Source organism: Eriocheir sinensis, chromosome 25 (assembly GCF_024679095.1).
Source record: "Eriocheir sinensis breed Jianghai 21 chromosome 25, ASM2467909v1, whole genome shotgun sequence".
NCBI classification, from domain to species: Eukaryota; Metazoa; Arthropoda; class Malacostraca; order Decapoda; family Varunidae; genus Eriocheir; species Eriocheir sinensis.
In genome coordinates, this window is record NC_066533.1 from 10,919,611 (window position 1) to 10,938,970 (window position 19,360).

The 19,360-nt window shown below is 44.6% G+C and overlaps 1 protein-coding gene across 1 annotated transcript in view; it reads right to left on the bottom strand.

The window, feature by feature from the left end:
* Window positions 1-477: 477 nt before the first annotated feature.
* The window catches only part of LOC127003350 (eIF-2-alpha kinase activator GCN1-like), a 33,174-nt gene continuing 14,291 nt past the window's right edge, over window positions 478-19,360 (bottom strand). The window contains exons 15-44 of the mRNA XM_050869881.1: window positions 18,836-19,033; window positions 17,890-18,098; window positions 17,256-17,391; window positions 16,704-16,948; window positions 16,219-16,385; window positions 15,705-15,857; window positions 15,141-15,305; window positions 14,543-14,776; window positions 14,000-14,194; window positions 13,465-13,683; window positions 12,836-13,100; window positions 12,528-12,707; window positions 11,872-12,035; window positions 11,284-11,409; window positions 11,042-11,191; window positions 10,660-10,845; window positions 10,196-10,344; window positions 9,514-9,625; window positions 8,983-9,198; window positions 8,407-8,609; window positions 7,684-7,903; window positions 6,809-7,041; window positions 6,509-6,689; window positions 6,270-6,384; window positions 5,930-6,159; window positions 5,238-5,431; window positions 4,584-4,795; window positions 3,834-4,087; window positions 3,139-3,369; window positions 478-2,506 (exon numbers count right to left, since the gene is read on the bottom strand). Coding sequence (XP_050725838.1) covers window positions 2,381-2,506; window positions 3,139-3,369; window positions 3,834-4,087; window positions 4,584-4,795; window positions 5,238-5,431; window positions 5,930-6,159; window positions 6,270-6,384; window positions 6,509-6,689; window positions 6,809-7,041; window positions 7,684-7,903; window positions 8,407-8,609; window positions 8,983-9,198; window positions 9,514-9,625; window positions 10,196-10,344; window positions 10,660-10,845; window positions 11,042-11,191; window positions 11,284-11,409; window positions 11,872-12,035; window positions 12,528-12,707; window positions 12,836-13,100; window positions 13,465-13,683; window positions 14,000-14,194; window positions 14,543-14,776; window positions 15,141-15,305; window positions 15,705-15,857; window positions 16,219-16,385; window positions 16,704-16,948; window positions 17,256-17,391; window positions 17,890-18,098; window positions 18,836-19,033 — 5,668 coding nt within the window. The 3' untranslated portion in view covers window positions 478-2,380. The remainder of the gene's footprint in view (window positions 2,507-3,138; window positions 3,370-3,833; window positions 4,088-4,583; window positions 4,796-5,237; window positions 5,432-5,929; window positions 6,160-6,269; window positions 6,385-6,508; window positions 6,690-6,808; window positions 7,042-7,683; window positions 7,904-8,406; window positions 8,610-8,982; window positions 9,199-9,513; window positions 9,626-10,195; window positions 10,345-10,659; window positions 10,846-11,041; window positions 11,192-11,283; window positions 11,410-11,871; window positions 12,036-12,527; window positions 12,708-12,835; window positions 13,101-13,464; window positions 13,684-13,999; window positions 14,195-14,542; window positions 14,777-15,140; window positions 15,306-15,704; window positions 15,858-16,218; window positions 16,386-16,703; window positions 16,949-17,255; window positions 17,392-17,889; window positions 18,099-18,835; window positions 19,034-19,360) is intronic.

Sequence of the window (19,360 nt, forward strand, 5' to 3'; positions counted from 1 at the left end):
CCTTTTATTCATATGACTGATTTATTTCATATTCATATTCAAGCTTCAGTCTTGCCAATATGTAATTACCAAATCTTTGATGGACCTCGAGATCATAACCAAGTGCATAATTGGCCCTCGAAAGGATTTGAGTTTGACACCCCTGCTGTAGAGTCTAGACTCCCTCTCCCCACACATCCCTGCAGCCACAGGGGAAGTTCTCACACACACACACACACACATGCTCCCACACTCACATAATAGCTCAAGACAAAAGAAAAGAAGGGAAACACTGACCTTACTTTAACTGACATGCCCGGTATCTAAGTTCAGAATGGAAGATCTGATCACTTTTTGCAGGAGTGTCATGCCAATGCTGAAAGCGGTGCCAGACTGAACCTGAGGAATATTCCAGATGAGAAAATAATCCACATTATGAATCAAAATGCATTCAGCCAGCCAGCCACAGCAGCCAAGGATAAAAAAATGGTGGTGGTGTTTCTTTCAACATGATTTTATTGGGAAACACCTCTCGGCATACAGCCCAGAAGAAACTTCACCCACGTGCTCTTTCACCACAAAAATATTTTCCTTAACTTTTCCCGATGGCGTCACCAGAATACCTCCTCCACCCAGCTGGCTATTCCCACAGCCTTCATCCCTCACGCACCCGCCAGTCACCCCGCACCACTATAATGCTTACGAAAACTGGAGTGCGATTAGACAACATAAAAAAGATGAGTAAATTAAAAATACAAAAAAAAATAATAACCTTTACTAATTCTCCAATGTGTCCATGGGCAGGGGTGATATTAAGGGGCAATGCCTCTCCTAATAAATGTTTTCTGTGCCTCACCCTTGTGTAGAGAAACATTCATATTTATACTTAATTTTCCCTGAATATTTGAAATTATATCAGTTAATTTGATTAGAATTGCCATGAACACCATTTTTCTCCCTAAATGATGCCCTTCAAACATCTGTCATGGCCGGCACAGAAAGAATAACAACTTTGAACCCCCTGAAATTAATTATGTTGGATGCCTCCCTAAAGCTACAAGACCACCACTTCAAACTTGACTGGATCTTTACACCATCAATCATTCACCTGTTTATATAGAGTCGTATTACAAGACATTTCGCCGCCCAAAAACACATATTTGACAAGGCTTTCGTATGAGTTGTGGGCATTTCCAGGAGTAGTTTTATGACCCTGGTGGTAGTTTGATCCTTCTTATGTGCCGTGAACCTCAAGAAACACTCATTAAAACCCAACTGCCCCCTCCTTGGCCTTTACAAATAGATGATGTGAGAGGCGAAAGTATCTTATAATACCGACCATAGTGTCTGTCTTGACTGGATCCTTACACCAACAATCAGTCAACTGTTTCCATTGTATCTGTCTGACAAGTCATGTCACCATCACCAGCACCCCATTTCCCACACAAGCAGGTGAGGTGGGGTCCTTGCAATCCTTACTCTCATGAAACAAGTTATGATGGCAACTCTGATGAAAAGCAAGTTCGCAAAAATATCACTCGGTACACTGAAAGATTATTACCAAAGCTTGTGTTTATGGAGTGTTGCAATATAAAGAAAAGAGGCAGTTAAATATATCAGTGGCCAAGATATACACTTCATCTGTGGCATCACACAAGGAATGGTGGGTGGGGTTAGGTTAAATTATTGCAAACATCTCACAGACAATAATAAAATGGCCATTAATCTTTGCTGTACATATATCTCCTTACCCTGGATACTGTTATAAACTACCCCACGTAACACTGTGGAGTCGGTTTCCCCACTACACAGACCGATTTGGTAATACAAGCTGTTACGTCACCGAGCTTAATGTCGTGAAGGATGGAGGTGTTACTAAAGGAGGTATCAAATATAGAGGATGATGTTGATTCCTTAACTCCTAGGATGGCTGAGAGCACCAGTGTGTGTGTGTGTGTGTGTGTGTGTGTGTGTGTGTGTGTGTGTGTGTGTGTGCGTGTGCGTGTGTGTGTGTGTGTGTGTGTGTAGGGCATGCTTGCCAATTCATTCACAACTTTCCGATTGGTATCTCTATCAAGAAAACACTAGAAACTTGAGCTAAGGTTTAAAACTGAGCTCCTGTGAAAATAAAGAACATATACCAACCTTTCTTTTAGCAGTAGTGCCTTTTTTAATATTTCTGGTCAGTTTTCCAGAGTAGTTGAATCCCTGACAGGAGCACCAAGGGGAAAGGAGCAACACACAAACTGACAAACACACCCCAAAGCTACTTAAGAGGAGTGGCAGAAGTCGCCCCTCCCACCACCACCCGTCACGACCTTGCCACTCCCCCTCCCCCCTGCTGTCACCTCTCCACCCGTCGCTGTGTCATGTCACCCCCGAGGCCCCCGCTGCTGCCCCATCATGTGAGGAGCGTGGGGTCTATCTCTGCCGGGGTCACGGGGATGTAGGTGGCACGTCGTAGGGATTTGTTGATCACCTCGCTCAGAGCATCACGGCCACCAGACTCCAGGGCCGCCAACATCACCTGCACACAGAGAACAGGCGAGGTTACTTTCTCTCCTGCCCGAAAAGTATTAGCTTATGAAAGGGATAACCTAAAAAATCTACCATATACCAAATAAATCTTTGTACCTTGAAAGAATTTGGTGATAAGTAAGTGCTTCAAATGTTTTCATACTATGCCTATATCCATCTTTTTTTACAGCAAAGGAAGAACCTCGAAGGGCAAAAACAAACAAATAAAAATAAATGAATTAATAAAACCCCACAAAGAACTGCTCCCATACAAGAAAATAGATTAGAGTGGCCAGAAGAGAGGTCAGTTTCAGATGGAGAGATGTCTTGATACTCGACCATATCTATCTACCTATCTGTCTATCTACTTGCTCTTCACTATATCCACATCCATCTATACTCTAATACTTGGCTATGTGATTATTTTCAGCTCAGACCCAACAGACAAGACTTCATTCAGATAATCTAGAAAGTACTCTTATCTATCAATCTCTTCATCTACACCATACCTATATTTGCCTCTATACTAAATCTACATCTATCTATACTCTACTACTTGGCTGTGTGACTATAGTAAGCTCATTCAGATAATCTTTAAAGTCAGTCCACTAAAAGAGCTTGTGTCAGTCTCCTCCACTGTACCTGGGAGCCCTGGTCGCCATCCTTCAGCTGCAGAAGTGCCACCAGCGCCATCTCAGCCGAGGACCGCACAACCTGGTTCTTTTCCTTGGTGCCGTTGACCAACATAGGGATCAAGGGCTTGGCCACCTCCACGGGCAGCAGGGAGCCATCGGATTCTGCCAGCTTCTCCGCACAGTACTGGGAGGCTCGGCACATGCCCTGCTTCACCTCGTTGCTGCTGTGGTTGATCAGCTGGTGGAGGCAGGAAAGGTGTTGTGAATTGCAGGGCCAATAAATAATGAATAGATGCTCACAAATAGTTCAACATCATCACTACTGGAAGGGAGAAACATGTGGATTTCTTGGACACAATAATTAATAAATGCACAAAATATCACAGCAGGAATTGTGACTCAGCACCAGAACACTACAACTATGTGGAGTGAGGGGTGCAAATAGTTCTTGGTAAGAGTTATTCATAGGAAGAAGAAAATACACACAGAGAAAGGTGGTTCAGAGTATATTAGTGGCAGGGATTAAGAAATGACAATACTGTTGAAACCTTACATCAGGACAGACTGTATAGGGATGAGCTTGAGTACAAAACTTTGAGCAGCAAGGGTGAGGCATACAATTAGTGAGTTCAAAGGAGTAGTGAGGATGAAGTGATAAAAAATGCATGGGAGGTAACACTGCACCCCTTGGTCTTTGGTTACCTTAGCAAACGTCTGCAGAAGCACAGGAGGCACACTTTCTCCCAAGGCCAGCTGGTGAGTGGCAAGGAAGGCCACCCCGGACATGGCATTCTCCACCAGGGCCAGGCGATCGGACGACAGGTAGGAAAGCAAGGTGGCGGAGATCTGGTCTGGAGTGGCCACCTCCAGGATCTTGGCAGGAGCAGATTTCAGGGCAGAGAAGAGTGCAGCTGACCTTCCGTGCCGCACTGTCCAGTCAGCATTACTGTTATCCTCTGAAGGAAAGGGTTGTATTTCAATGTTTTGCTTCCCTCAACTTGAAAAATCTGGAAAAGCAGCTGTTTCATTGTTTTACAGGTTGTTTGAATGTTTTACTTCCCTCAACTTAAAACATTTAGCAAAGCAGGTCTGTTTCACATTTGTATAGGCTGTGTTTCAATGTTTTGCTTCCCTCAGCTTGAAACATGAGCCAAAGCAGGTCTGTTTCATCTCTCTTCAGGTTGTGTTTCAACTTGAAATGTTTAGCAAAGAAGACCCGTTTCATCTTTTTACAAACTCTAAAACTTCTAATAAGGCACTCAGAAGGAAGGGAGCAATACAGGACAGGGAGTTAATAGTTTACCTCATTTAGCTTGTCATCTGAAGTCTCTCTAAGATTATATACAACAGACTAAGCCAACAGACAATATTTTTCTCTAATTTAACCGTTTAGTCATATTCTGGGTATACGAGTGACACCAAAACACTAATAAGAGTCTGATAAATGCTTACCTAGGACATGGTGAGTGAGGAGGGGCCGCAGCTCTTCTGGGGGCAGCCAGGGCACCAGCACCCCGAGGGCCCCCGCAGCACAGAGGCGGGTGGAGTCGTCGTCGTGGGTGAGGAGGGAGGTGAGGGTGGTGACCAGCGCCCGCCGCACACCGTCGCTCATCTTGTTCCCAGCTGGCTGCACCACACAGCGCAGGGCCTGGATCATGGTGTCTCTGAGGAGTGCAGAAATGCCAGTCAGCCAGTCAGTCAGAGCAGCAGCTGACAAACTCTTCCTCAAACCTTTCAGTCAGTCAAACCAGAATCTGACACACTCTTCTTCAAACCTTTACTTACTGTGACCCAATTTTGTTACAAGCATTACCTCATGACCCGTTTACAAGCCTTCTTTATTGTCACTATTATTACTGTTGAACTCCATGACAAGGCATTAAGGGAAAGTGAAAAATTGAGTTCTAAAAATTGTGCCTCTAAAATTCCGGACTCCTACTCTACTTTTTACAATTATTACTTTATTTTATGACTTTTTACTCCCAAGTTCTGGATGGGGATGCAACTGTGTGGATTGTGAGACTTCCTGTAGTTTGTTCAAGAGGGTTTACTCTGTCCATATAATCATGAGCACTCTAAATGGAGAGGAACTGGCGCCCGGGTCACCTGGTTGGGGTGTCATCGGCAGCCTTGACAGCATTGTGGAGTTCCGTGAAGAGCGGGTCTGGCTTGGTGTGGATGGTGATGAGGTGGGCGAGGGCGGCACCAGCACGCAGCCTCACCCCTCGGTGGGCGTCGTGCACGGCCTTGACGAATGTGGTCTGCAGCTGTGGCAGGAATGGCTTCAGCATCACGCCAGTCTGGGGGGGAGAGGTGGCAGGGGTTACGGCAGTCCAGGGAAGCATAGTGCAGCTTTCCTTTCTCTTCTTTCTTGTCTCTTGCATTGCATTCTCTTCAACTTTTTATGCTTGAGTATCAGTGTCATTTATAATAAGATTTTCCTTTCTCTCCTTTTTGTCTCTTGCATTATCTTGAACCTTTTGATGCTTGTATAAAACTAACTGTCTTTTATATATGAAGCAGCACAATACATTAACCTGAGTAAAGGATGATATGTGTCAATGAGCAAGAATCTTCACAAAGTGCATGAAGTGAGATACTGCCACCAGGTAATACAACAGTACTGCTGGGAAGTGGCTGTGATTTCTAGAACACCTTCCCATCAATAGAAATCAAGGGAAGGAAGTGTCCAATGCTTTCACCAGGCTTTCTGAGAGGTTCATCACTCCAAAGAGGCTAAGAACTCCTACACTTAAGCAAGGGTATTAGAGGACATGACAGCAGCAGCAGCCCCACACCTTGGCCAGCAGGAGGGCGAGGGTGTCCAGCACGGCCACTTTCACATTCCAGGTAAATCTGTCTCCGAGGATCCTGATGAGCGGCCCCGTCACATGCACCACTGAGGGCTTGAGCGCATCTGAGCTGGTGAGGCGGATCACCTCCGTCAGCCCATTGGACGCCGCCTCCTTCAGCTCCGGCTCCCCGTTCAGCACAGCCTCGCGGAAGATGGGCAGGATGGGCTGGATGCCTGTCGGACACACATGGATTCATGAGTCAGCTTTTACAACTACTTTACTGTATTTATTTACTATAATTATTTATATAATTATTTGACATGGTACACAGTTGACTTCCCACCTTTAGGCAGACAGAAGCCAGGCATCAGTTCCTCCCCCTTGAGGTCTGAGGCGGCAAACTTGACAGCCTGACGCACGTCCGCAACCAGCGATCGCTGTTGTGCTGCATCCAGACTCTGCCCAACAACAGGTTGTAAGAATTAGCATCTAGTGTTCAAAAATGGGACTATTTTTTCCAAGAGTAATTAATGAATTCTTTCTGTTTTGTACGGAGGTCAAGATCAAGGCAGCAGCCCTCACCTTGGTGACAGCACTGAGAGCCAGCCAGGAGGTCTTGAGCATCTCCTCGTCCCTGTGAGTGAAGAGGTGGATGAGGCCACGCAGCAGCTGGGGCACATAGTCACTGTAGTCAGCACGGGTGTTGGAACAAAAGGCCAGCAGCAGGGCCACGGCTGCCTGGGCCACCCCAAGGTTGTTTCCCCTGCAACCACAATAACAAGATTAGCAAAAATAGGAGAGATCTTAAGAAAAAGGAAGGCATGATCACACAAGTATGACAACATGAAACTACTAACTACAAAGCTCAAATAAGACACCCACTTGGAGTGCTGAAGAAGCTCGTCCACAATGGTATTCACACCAGACTCGTCTGTCACAGCCAGGACCACTCCTTGACAGTGGCCCAGTGCCTCGTCGTACTCTGGGCTGCCGGCGGAGTCACTGAGAGCGCCCAGCAGAGCCACCAAGATCTTGCTGAGGTGCCGGGTCAGGGTGTCACCAGCCACTGACGCCAAGATGCACAGCGCTTGTGTGTTGACGGGCGGTGTAGTCAGCTGCAGACAAGGTGATGTGTGAGTGGCGTGAGATGAGAGTAATGAAAGGTGATGCATGGGAAAGGTGGACTGGCAGCACAGGATTTACATGGACATGGACAACCGGTAAAATGAGATGCCTGTGTGTTGCATGACAGTGTGTTCAGCCATGTACAACATTAGACATGAACACATGAGGGATGAAAGACACAAATTCAAGCTGATACAAGAGAAAGCTGGAATGACAACACAGGAACTCAGGGGACAAAAGAGAAAACTGCTCAAAGAAAGTAGTAGAATAAATTAAAGTGTGTAGGTAATGGTAATATACATGAACACTTAAAATGGAGATAAGATGCATTCATGGATGGTTGGGGTTGTTAGATTGCAGTTTCCTTTAGTCCTTATGCATAAAACCTGGCCAGGAAACATTACCTGAAGAACCTGTATTATCATTATTCAGATCCATGAAAGGGATTCAAGAAAAAAAAATGATATAGACTCAAACAAGAGTCCCCTCGATGAGCAGACATGGATATGAAAAATAAGACAGTAATCGTAATGTAAGAAGAATGTAAAAAGAGAGGGAGACAAAAACAAGTATAGGCTCAGATAAATAGGTCAAGTATAGGCTCAGGAAGGTGAGGAGGGGCAAAGGCTTACCTGTGGCACAAGGTAGGGCAGCACCACCCTGCTCTTGATGGCCATGACCTGCTTGAGGCCGTCCAGTGCATACTCACGGGTCTCGTCCTCATTCTCAAGCTCGGCAAGCAGGTGGGGCAGGATGTCCTCCAGCGCCCGGAAGCCAACAGTGCCGTGCAGGGAGTCGAAGGTTTGGGCCGCCGCTTGCCTCACGGATGACAGCGGGTCACACAGCGCCCGCCTGGAGCATAGGAAAGAAAGGAAGAAGAGTCTCATTATCCCTCATAAGCTGATTTTTTTCTTTTCCTTTTTTTTTAACAAAATAGGAGGCAGCTCAAGGGCAGAAAAAAAAAATGGACAATGTCTATAGTACTACCTCAATTCCTGAAAGCTGAAAACCAGCATTTTTAGTCCAGCAAATTGAGGTAATAATGTAACACCATCAGTTCAGGAAATCAGGTAATATCCAAAAATAAGGTCCATATTCTCAAACATTTTGTGGCTTAAACACCCACATTTGGTAAGGCTTTGGAAGAGGTTGTGTTAGTATTCTCATGAGTAGTAGTTTAATGAGGATAGTGGTAGTTTGATAAGGCTTCTGCACCATGAATGTGAAAAAACACTCATGAGAACCAGACTCATCTCTTTTGTGGCCTTGAAAAATAGTTGTGAAAGCTGAAAGAACCTGAGAATACAAGCATCAGCAACATCATTCTCTACTGTTTGGTTCCTGCAGCCGCTCACCTGACTGTGGGCACCAGGTTGTCGGCAAAGCAGAGAACCATGTCCTTGCTGGTGGAGGCCATGATCTCCGACAGGCCAATACACACACCCTGGCGCTGGTCAGGCTCAGGCGACCCCAATCCAGCCTCCAGGATGGGGATGATCTCTGGCAACACTCGCTCGCCCAGTTTACGCACAAGGTCGCCAAGTGTTCGCGCCGCAACCTGAAGAAGCAATTGTAAGGGATGAAGGTGGGCTGCTCACCTTCCTGCTTCCTCAGTCGACATTGTTGGTACTACACAGACATTTTACTTAACCATGGAAAAATATAAACAGAAAAATCTACACCAAATTTTTTAAGATGAAAATATTTAAAGACAAACCTCTGCACCAAATTCCTTTAAGGCAATCAAATGTTTTTAACAATAAAGGAGGCAGAATATATATTAGGAGGCTAAAAGGTGGATATCAAGGAATAAGAACAAATAAAATTTAAATGTAAACAAAGTGATGCAACAAAATAGCTCTAAAAGGTTATGCCACAAAATAAATAGTGACACAACTGCTGGTGACAAGACGAGGGCACTGTTTGCATACCTGTCTCTTGTCGTAGCTGGTGGAGGCAAGGTGACCAAGGAGGAGCGAGAAGAGGGTGGGCAGGATCTCCCTCAGTGTCTTGGGTGTGTTGGTCACCACCACCTTCCACACGTGAAGGGCCGCCTGTCGCACCAGGATGGCCACGTCGGACCGCCCCATGTACAGCCCAGCCAACACTCTGTTCCTTCGCTCCTCTCCAAGAATTCTGATGATGGCCTGAGGTGGAGGGATACTTGAGATGAAATACACGTTGAATAAAAAGTCACACTGAGCTTTGTAAGACTGAGGAGGATGGATACTTACTTGTAAGATGAAATACATGCTGCAAAATGTCACACTGAGCTTGTAAGTAAGACTGATGTGAATGGATCCTTGCTTGTGAGATGAAATAAATGTTGAAAAAATGTCATGCTGAGATGAGAGTGAGACTTAGGTGGATGGATACTTGTGAGATGAAATACAAAATAAGTCACATAGTTTTGAGTCACTTGTTTGTCCACACCTGTACATGGTAATCCACTAAAACCCTACCTTTTGTGAGTGTTCTGTTCCAAAGTTGTCGTCTTCGTGGGCTGTGTCAGTGGTCATCTTGCCAGACACGCCCGACACCTTAAACAGCAGGTCTCCCAGAAGCTGCACTGAGCTGTAAAAACACAAGGACGAGAAGGATAGGTATATGATGTTTGCTGTTCTTATAAACTTACATGACGTTGAAACATGCATAGCAGTTTATTTTTATCTTTTTACTATTTTTAAAAGCAATATTAGGGTATCAGCTTCTATATGGTTACTCCTGTTCTGTTTACACATGAAGTTCTTCCAATAACTTATAACTAACATGCATAAAACATAAGAGGAATCTGAATGCAAACTAGACTCAATTTCTTTCTCCTCCCCTCCTTGTTTGCATTTAAAACTTTCAACTGTGTGTGCCTCAACTACATATATCAACTTAGTTTTTTTTTTTTTTTTTTTTTTTTAGAAGACAAGACAGAAAAAGAAAAAGAAAAAAAAAAAAAAAAAAGGCCTTCTCTCTCTCCCAGGAGGAGTTTGTCCCACTCATCCATCACCCTGTTTGTGTACCAATTATTACCTATTTCCTTCCTGAACTTGAATATATCCAACTTATGTCTGTTACTGTGTGTTCTTACATCAGTTTTTAAAATAAGTGCTTCACCTAAATCGCCCTTAGTAATCTTTGAATGCGACTGACCTGTATCTGATGCGCCAGTTGTCATGGAAGAGTCCGGCCTCCAGCTCCGGCAGCAGCAGGGTGATGGCCGACTCTGCATAGGTGTTGACAATCCTCTGGCCAGCCTTCAATGCTGTTTCTCTCACAAACTCATTCTCATCTGCTAGTGCCTGCAGGGGAGAGGAGTGAAGATTATTAGAACTCACAAACTCTAATCTGTATCAATTATCCTGTTATTGCCTGCAAGGAAAGGACTGACAGTAAGAATTAACAAACTCAAATCCTTCAGACAATATTACTGAATCTTTTCTCTCACAAACATATTCTTATTTGCTACTATCTAGAGGAATGATAATGACAAGAAAAGATATTCACAAAAATTAGTATCCACATGTCTATTATTGAAGGTTTGTTTTATTATCAACATTCAAACAAGTTCAGCTGAGGATGACTAAATACATTTCCCTGTGCAGCCATGAGGTTACCTTGAGTATGGGGGGAATGATCTGGCCGATGTAAGGCGTGAACTCATCCTGGAAGACAGTGGGGAGGAAGATGAACATCATGATGTAGCCGTCCTTGACGTGCGGTGCGATGTCTGAACGCTCGGCCGTGGCAATGATGTCTGGCATGAGGCGATGGAGTTTCTCGGGGCCCAAGCCTCCCACCACCTGTGACCAAGGAACACCAAGACTTGTTAATACTCAAGGAGGACGACCAAAGCCAAAACTAAATATTAAAGCAAGCTATTTACAATATGCAGCTCCTACGAAAAGAAACCCCAAAATAATGCCAGAAGAATGATTACTTTTGATTAGCTATTACACACCCTCTCCTTAACCCACACCCACAACCACAAACACTGACCTCGGCAAGTCCCTGGGCAGCTCCTGAGCGATCCACACTTGACGACTCTGAGGTGAGGGTTTGCATGAGCCACGGAAGCAGGTCATCAAAGCTGGACTCACCCATTCCCTTGACCATGGCCCCCAGCGCTCTTGATGACACTGCACGCACCTGAGAGGAGGGGAAGGACACAACTTACTTCCCTACCCGTTCACACTTCACACTGGCTCGTATATCGTCATGAATTCCGTCCTCAGCCTTACCTTGGGCACCGGGTCGAGGAGGGAAGCCTTGAGACCTGGGATGATGCCGGGTAGGTAGGGCTGCAGGTCCTTCTGGTCAGTCAAGGAGTACATGTTGCCGATGATCTGGGCAGCCATCTTGCGCACCTGAAGCAAAAATTGGCAATGAAAACACTTTTTACAATATAGGAACAAGTAAATGGCAAAACAAAGGCAAGAGCATCACAATCACTAAAAACCTACTATCACTTCCACTAGACTACTTTCACTACCACTACAAACCACACTCTACACTAACATTACAATCTACACTACCACAACAAACTACAATCACTACCACTACTAATTACTATCACTATTCACTACCACTACAAACTACAATCTACACTACCGCTACAAACTACTTTCACTACCACTACTAATTACTATCACTACAAACTACAATCTACACTACCACTACAGACTACTATCACTACCACTACTAATTACTATCACTACCACTACAAACTACGATCTACACTTCCACTACAAGCTACTTTCACTACCACTACTTATAACTAACTACATTACCCTTGCAAACTACTATCCACATTACCACTACTAACGTACCTCGGTGGAGCGATCCTGGAATGCCCTCTGCACCACAGGCATGATGAGGGCCAGCGAGGGAGCATCGATGAAGTGGACAAACTTGGTCTCCAGGAGGGTCTGCAGGCAGGCCGAGGTGTTCTTGGTGGGGTCCTGCAGTGCTGCCAGCAGCTCCGGTACAATGGCTGCCCAGCAAACAAACAAGTTCATCAGTGCGCTTCAAGACACCCGAAAAGTTTGTTCTACAGTGCTTTGTTATGATAGAAAACCACTGCATAATGTCACCCTCTTAAACAAACTTCCTAAGTCATTTTTTGGTGATTTCTAGATTTTTGGTCAAATCAATTTTTCCTCATGTGGTGCACCTTTTGGTATAGTGTGCAAGTGTTCTAAAATTTGTCTTGACTTTTCTGCCTATAATGTAAAACTTAAGAAAAAGAGAAGTTTTCTCAATTTCTCACAAAGTAGAAAAAAAGACTTGGCCAGTTTGTTTATGAAGGTGATGACAAACTTGTATCTAAGTTCCTTTTTGAACATTTTCTCAAAGGTAAATTTAGGTGGACTTACCTAAATAACACTGTATTTACATACATGCTACTACACTATGTTTCCCTTCTCATACATCTGTCCACACTCCAAACAGTACAGTATCACACAGAGACGCCTGCCTGACTCACCCTGAATCTCCGGGTTCCTGATTACTGAGCCGATGAGTCTGAGTGCCTGGCCACCCGCCCGCTGCACCTTCATGTGGGAGTCACTGAGCACCTCGATGAGCCGTGGCACAATGGAGGGCAGACACGAGGACAGCTGCTTGGGGGCACAGAAGGCCATGTTGCCCAGAAGCTCCACAGACCCTGGGGTGGTAGAAAGCAGTGCAGGGATGTGGTATGTGATCTTCTTTATCAAGACAGACCAAGAAGGGCTGTCCAACATTCATTGCAAGAGTTAGTCAGTTTCTTCATCACTCAATAGAGCCACTAACCTGTCTTTGTCCGCCACGAGTCTTCCTCCAGGGCAGCCAGCAGGGACGGCAGCACCAGCTTCACACCGTGGGCCGACAGCTTGCTCATGACAGCCTTGGCCGTGTCGTCGGTGGCCTCGCGCACATACTGGTTGCCATCGCCGAAGCAGAGCAGCAGGTGGGGCAGGATGTGCACGATGTAGGGCTCAAACAGCTTGCCCAGCATGTTGCACAGCTGTTCCAGGGCAAACAGCGCACCCTCCCTGTACCGGTAGTTCTTCTTGTCCTGAAACACACGGGATCTCTCGTATCTTGCGCTGCTGCCCCTAAAACCCTCAGGTCAGAATTCTTAGACACTTCTACCTCAAACAAAAACTACTTCCAAAGGACAAAGATGAGATCAGTCAGGTTCTAATGAGTGTTTTTTTAAGTTCATGGTACAGTAGAAGGGTCAAACTACCACCAGGGTCATAAAACTACCCCTAGAAGTGCCTAAATATTGTATAAAAGCCTTGTTAAATATGTGCTTGGGAGTTGAAATGTTTAGGAATATAAAGGTCAGACTCTTGGTGAGGTTTGTATCAAGATTCTCAAGGAAGCTTCCTGCAAGGCCTTGTTTCCTAATGTTCAGGTCTACTCTTCTGCCTTACCTGTATGGCATTGGTGAGCTGGTTCATGATGTCCAGCTGCTTGAGGGCCAGGATACCCATGCCCTTGACAAGGGAGGCCAGGCCGTATGCTGCTCCCTTACGTTCGCCGTAGTTCTCAGACTCCAGCAAGACAGTCATCAGCTTGGACACCAGCTTGGGGCACTCGTCTCTGATGGCCGGCACCAGCGGGTGGAGACAGTTGGCCACAGCTTCTTGGACCTGAGCACGGCAAGGCCAAATATCTCTAGTTACTTAAAAATCTTGTACTACAAGACTCCTATTGAAGGTTAGGCAAGGATACAACTGTTAAGTATAATTCATTTTGATAAATGCTTGCAATTTTGCTGCTATGCTTAAGACAAACTCACTGCTACAAGTCCTACCTTCCTCTTTTACTACACTCATTAACATCACAAATTCAAGCCCTTCATCCATATAAAATAAGAGATTTTTCCTCTTTACGCTTATCCTTTAAGCATCCAAGTATCATGTTTCACAAGTAGCCAGAAAAGGTTTCATGTTGATGGCTCTGTACCTGTTGCGACGGGGTGTGGAGGGCCTCGACAAGCTTGGCCACAATGGGCTTGATCTTGGGGTCACTGGGCTCCAAGTGCTTGGCCAGCGAGCCCATCAGGATGATCACACTTTGCCGCACTGCGTCATAGCTGGCATGGTTGGGCGCTGTGTTCAGGAACTTCTCAAACACAGGCAGCAAACTGTTCACTGTCTCCTATAAACAACAAAAATATTGATTACTTTCCAAAGATAAGTTATGCTACATATTGATCAAAAGTAACTGGTATGTAATTGTCTTCTAATGTATAGTAAGGCTAAAAGACACAACAAATCATTAAATAAGGATTGCAACACAGTGCCCTATAAAAGGTAGACAGGAGAAATGAAAGATAACTGTAAATATTGGTTCGTGTTGATGTTTCCCTCTTGAAGGAGTTAAAAGTCATAGCAAAAGGGAAGGAAATACAGACATCTACAACTCCTTCAAATGATACCTTTGCCTGCAGACCAGTTTCCCAAGCACCTCAATCATCATCGGTTAAAAGTAAAAGTGCACGCTGACCTTGCCATGAGAGTTCACCACAGACATGGCCGCCTCCAGCATCTTGTTCCGGACCTCAGCATTGCGGTCCCCCAAGGCGTCCGGCACAAAGAAGTTGGCCAGGGTCACCACAGTCTCGGCATTGAGGAGGGGCGCCAGCTGCTGGAGGGCCATGGCCACCCCTGCCCGGCCCTCCCACAAGTCCACGGCCTCTACCACCACACGGTCATACTTGTCTCGGATGGCCGGGGTCATCTGGACAAAGCACAGTATTATTATTATTATCATTATTATTATTATTATTGTTATTATTACTATTATTATCATTATTGTTATTGAGATCTATGGAAGGGAATTAAGGGAAAATAAAAAACTGATATACATCCAAACAGTCCCCTCAATAAGCAGACATGAATATGAAAAATAAGACAGTGACAATAAAGTAAGGAGAAGAATAAAAAAAGGGGTGAAAAGTGCATAATGAATTAACAGATATGGGTGTTGCCTAGAATAAGGCTTTCTAATAAATCCACATCATCAGCAACATGCCGTTTTCTACACATGAAGGTGAAAGGTGAAAAAAAATCAGACATTGGATTCGACCACAGCTGCCTCCTACCTCTGTTTTCTCCTTGAAGGTCTCGATGAGCTGTATGGTGATGGGGGACACCAGGTCTTGGTTGTCCTTGGCCAGCGTGGCGAGAGCAGCAGCCCCGGCGGCACGCACGGCGGACACCGGGTGAACCACGTCGCCCAGGATGCCCTCACTCATGGCTCCGTCGGCCTGCATTATTATTATTATTATTATTATTATTGAGATGAAAGGGCATCAAGGGAGAAAAAATTGATTGTAGACCCAAAAAAATCTGTTTGGTTGGGGCACTTAGGACACCTCTCCACCCAAAACTGACCTCTCTTTTGGCTACTCTTTACTTTTATCTTTTATAGGAGCAGCGAGTAGCAGGCTTTTTTTTTCTGTACTCTTTTTATTGCCCTTGAGACGTGTCCTCTGATGTAAAAAAAAGTAAATAAATAAAATATATTACAGACTCCCAATTACTGAACAATCTGGGATATGAAAAACTTACTCCCCAATTACTTCCAAACTTCCTAATCACTGAACAATATCTAGTCCTGTGTTGCCTGTGATTCTTGTGCCTGATTTACAAGTGCTGTGTCTCACCTGCATGTCTGCTTTGGTCCACAGCTCTGCTGCAAGGTTGGCAACGTCCTCTGCCACGTCGTGTTTGGCCACCCAGAGGCGATGGGCCACCTGCAGCCATGCCTCCATGTCCTCCTCCACCCGCGGCAGGGAATTTACAAGCACCAGCAAGCCCTGTCAGCAAGTGTGATTGTCTTACTTTAATTAAAACAAATTAAACATCCAACGTTATACAAGAGCATAGAAAACAAATCTAAATATCGCTACTCCTGAAACAGACAAGAATCCATGACCGCCAACAAGCTCTATTAGCAAGGACTGACTGACTGATAACAGACCACAAGCCAAACAAAGTATAAAAAGCTTAATATTAACTGAGTATGGTACTGTATATCTGCACTTCTTTTCTGTATATACTTTTTCTATATGCCTCAGGGTGAAATAAAACTATTATCATTATTACTATTATAAAGGAATGGATTGGTTAACTGACTGAATTTTACAAAACCACAGTGGCAGGGTGCAAGTGTCTCACCCTGAGTGCCGCGTCCCTGACAGACTGTGCCGGGGCCTGCAGGGTGTCCAAGAGAACGGTGATCTCCTCGGGGGTGGCCTTGTCGCAGCCTGGTTCCCCGGAGCCACAGCGGCACACCTCTTGCAGCACTGCACAGGCATTCTGCTGCGTGCGGCCCGAGATGCTGCCTGGAACCATGACATTAAAACTCCGTTAGTCTGCAAATTCCATTAGTCCAAATTTGTGGAAGTAGAAAACTGTAAGCTGAGGCGAGATCATGAGGAGAGCAGCAGGTTAGGGGGGAGGATAGGAGGCGCAGAAACACCACTCTATCCGCACCAGGACATTTGAATAATATTTTAGCATATTTTTAAAGGCAATTTTCGACTTATAACCCTGCCTGTCAGACCCATACCCCATTCTAACTTGAGAACTACATGTAGTTATGACTATTAGGAAGAGGCGAGGTGTGAGGGACAAAAATAGAAATGGCTACCAAGACTTACTGATGACGTTGATAATGAGGGTGAGGAGCTGTTTGCGGGGGAGATAGCGAGGGTGGTAGAGGTCCGTGCTGTCAGCCCCCCTCATGGCCATGTGCTCACTAATAATCTGCAACGCCTGACTGGCCACTGCCTCAAACTTGTCGTCTCCCCCGAGGCGCTTAGTGAGCACCCACTCCAGGAAGGGGAAGCAGTACATGAAGCCCGGTGCACAGTAATACTTCTCCTCGTCCTCATCCCGCCCAGACCTTTAGGCAAGACAGTGGGAAGATAATTCATAACCTCACATCAACTGTTCATTCAATTCATATTCACCTTTCCGAAATTCTCAACAAGGCAGTACTAGCGAAGGCAGCCCCATCCCCCTCCCTCTTTAAAAACAGAGAGGCCACAGTTACTCAGAGCCAAGTCCAAAGGAGCAGTTAATGTGAAAATACCAATCAAAGAGTAAAATAAGGGTAAAAGTAAAGGGTGTAAGAACTGTTGATTCAATTCAAATTCAACTTTCCCATACGAAGCAGTCCTCTCCCCCTCCCTCTCCCTGTGTCAACGTACTGCTTTGGGACGGTGGCTGTGTGGATCATCTTAAGGGTCCTGAAGGCAGCATCCTCCAGGCGCTCTCCCAGCCAGTCCTTGGGAAGCTTCATGATTGGCTCACACACTCGCACGGTCGTCCTAGCCAGCGTGTGGGCTGTGCAGCGATGGTGAGAAAATCAAATGAGGGCTAAACAGTAAAAAATATCAATAGCAGTTAAGTTCCTATCTATACTACACTTCTACGGGCAATATTGATTTATGGCTCAGAGGCTTGATCTTATACACAACACAAATTAAAAATACAAGCAGCAGAAATGAAAATACAAGTTAATTAAAGGAATCACTAGAAGAGATAGAGTAGGAAACATGAATATAAGATGAGAACCGGGCACAAAAAGCATTACTGTAGTGGTGAAAAGAAAAAGATTACAATGGTATGGACACCTGCAGAGAATGGATTTGGAGACTACCAAAACAGGAGCTGGAATGGGTACAGCAAGGAAGGACACAAAGACCCAGGAAAAGATAGATGGAGTGAGAAGGGCAATCAATAGGAGAGCAGAGAGGATGGAAGACGTGGAGCAAAAGGAAATATTCATGGACTGAGATGGATGAAGGGAATTCGCTGACAAATGAGAAGAATTAATATTACCATAAACTTCATCCTGAGTCTCAAAGACGGCTGTTCGGAGCTTGATGAAAAGGTCACACATCTGCGGGGCCACTAGGTGTGACCGCAGGGCCCAGGTGAGGAGCGGCACCAGCACCGTGAAGTGGGGGCCCAGGTCCTCAACATTCCCTGCAATGGCTGCCTCCAACAGGGCGATGGAAGACTTGGTGCTCTCGGACAGATCCCGCACTCTGGTAGGGGGAGAGAAAAAGTCATAATTATCATTATTAATCACTGCAGAGTGAAGGCCTTTTCTAATGTGTTCCAACCCTCCAGCAAAATCATTGTAAGTTTTTATTTCTTACATACACATAAAAATAACAAAGCCCTCATCTTACCATGCACTCTAATGGAAAACATAAATTTTAAAATTTATAAAGCCTTTCCTAATGTTTTCCACCCCTCTGGCACAATGCATTGTAAAATAAAATTAATTTCATACATTACATTAAAGGAAAAAATCCCTCATATTATCAAGCATTCTAATGGAAAAACATTTGCTTAATTTCATAAGACCTTTCCTAATGTTTTCCACCCCTCTGGCAAAACACACTGAAAAAGTGCCATTTCTTACATAAACATAAAAAAAAAGATTCCCTCATTTTACCATGCAGTCTGATGTTAAAATATTAATGTTTAAATTCACAAGGCCTTTCCTGATGTTTTGCACCCCTCCAGAAAACAATTTGTAATTAAAGTTATTTTTTACAACATGAAAAAAACAAATCCCTCGTCTTACGATGCATTCTAATGGAAAAATAATAATAATGTATAAATTTCCAAGGCCTTTCCTAATGTTTTTCACCCTTCTGACAAAACACACCATAAAAAGACAAGTTATTTCTTACATTAGTCTGAACCCAATCGCTTGCTTTACCATAAATTCTAATGGAAAATATTAACGTTTCTTTTCCTTCTTTTGTCTCACCTGTTACGAATGCTGTTCTCCTTCTCAGTCTGGGCCTTGAGCACCTCCTTCTGCTTGGGCGTGAGCTCCAGCTTCCCCTCCTTCCGCTTCCTCTCCAGCTCCTTCTTCTTCTCCTCCAGCATCATGACCTGCTCCTTGTGGCTGTACACCTTGTTGGACTTCTTGACGTTCCTTGTGTTGAGGTGATCTTCAAACGCTCTGCAAAGGATCAACAGCAAAGTAAGTTGGTGTTGTTATCGTAGGTATTCTCATGCCGAAAGTTGATCTAATGTGGGCTTTTTTAGTTTTTATTTATTTATTATTATTATTTTTACAGTAAAGGAACCAGTCAAGGGCAAGAACAAAAACACACACACACAAAAAAGCCTGCTGAGTACTGCTACTTTCTTGTCTCCTTTGATGTAAAAAAAATTATTATCATATGTGTTCAAGTTAAATATTGACCTCTTGAAAGCTTTTTTTTATATTTAGTTTGTCTCATTTCATGGGAAAAAGATATATATAATGGTTATCTCCTGTACTGGG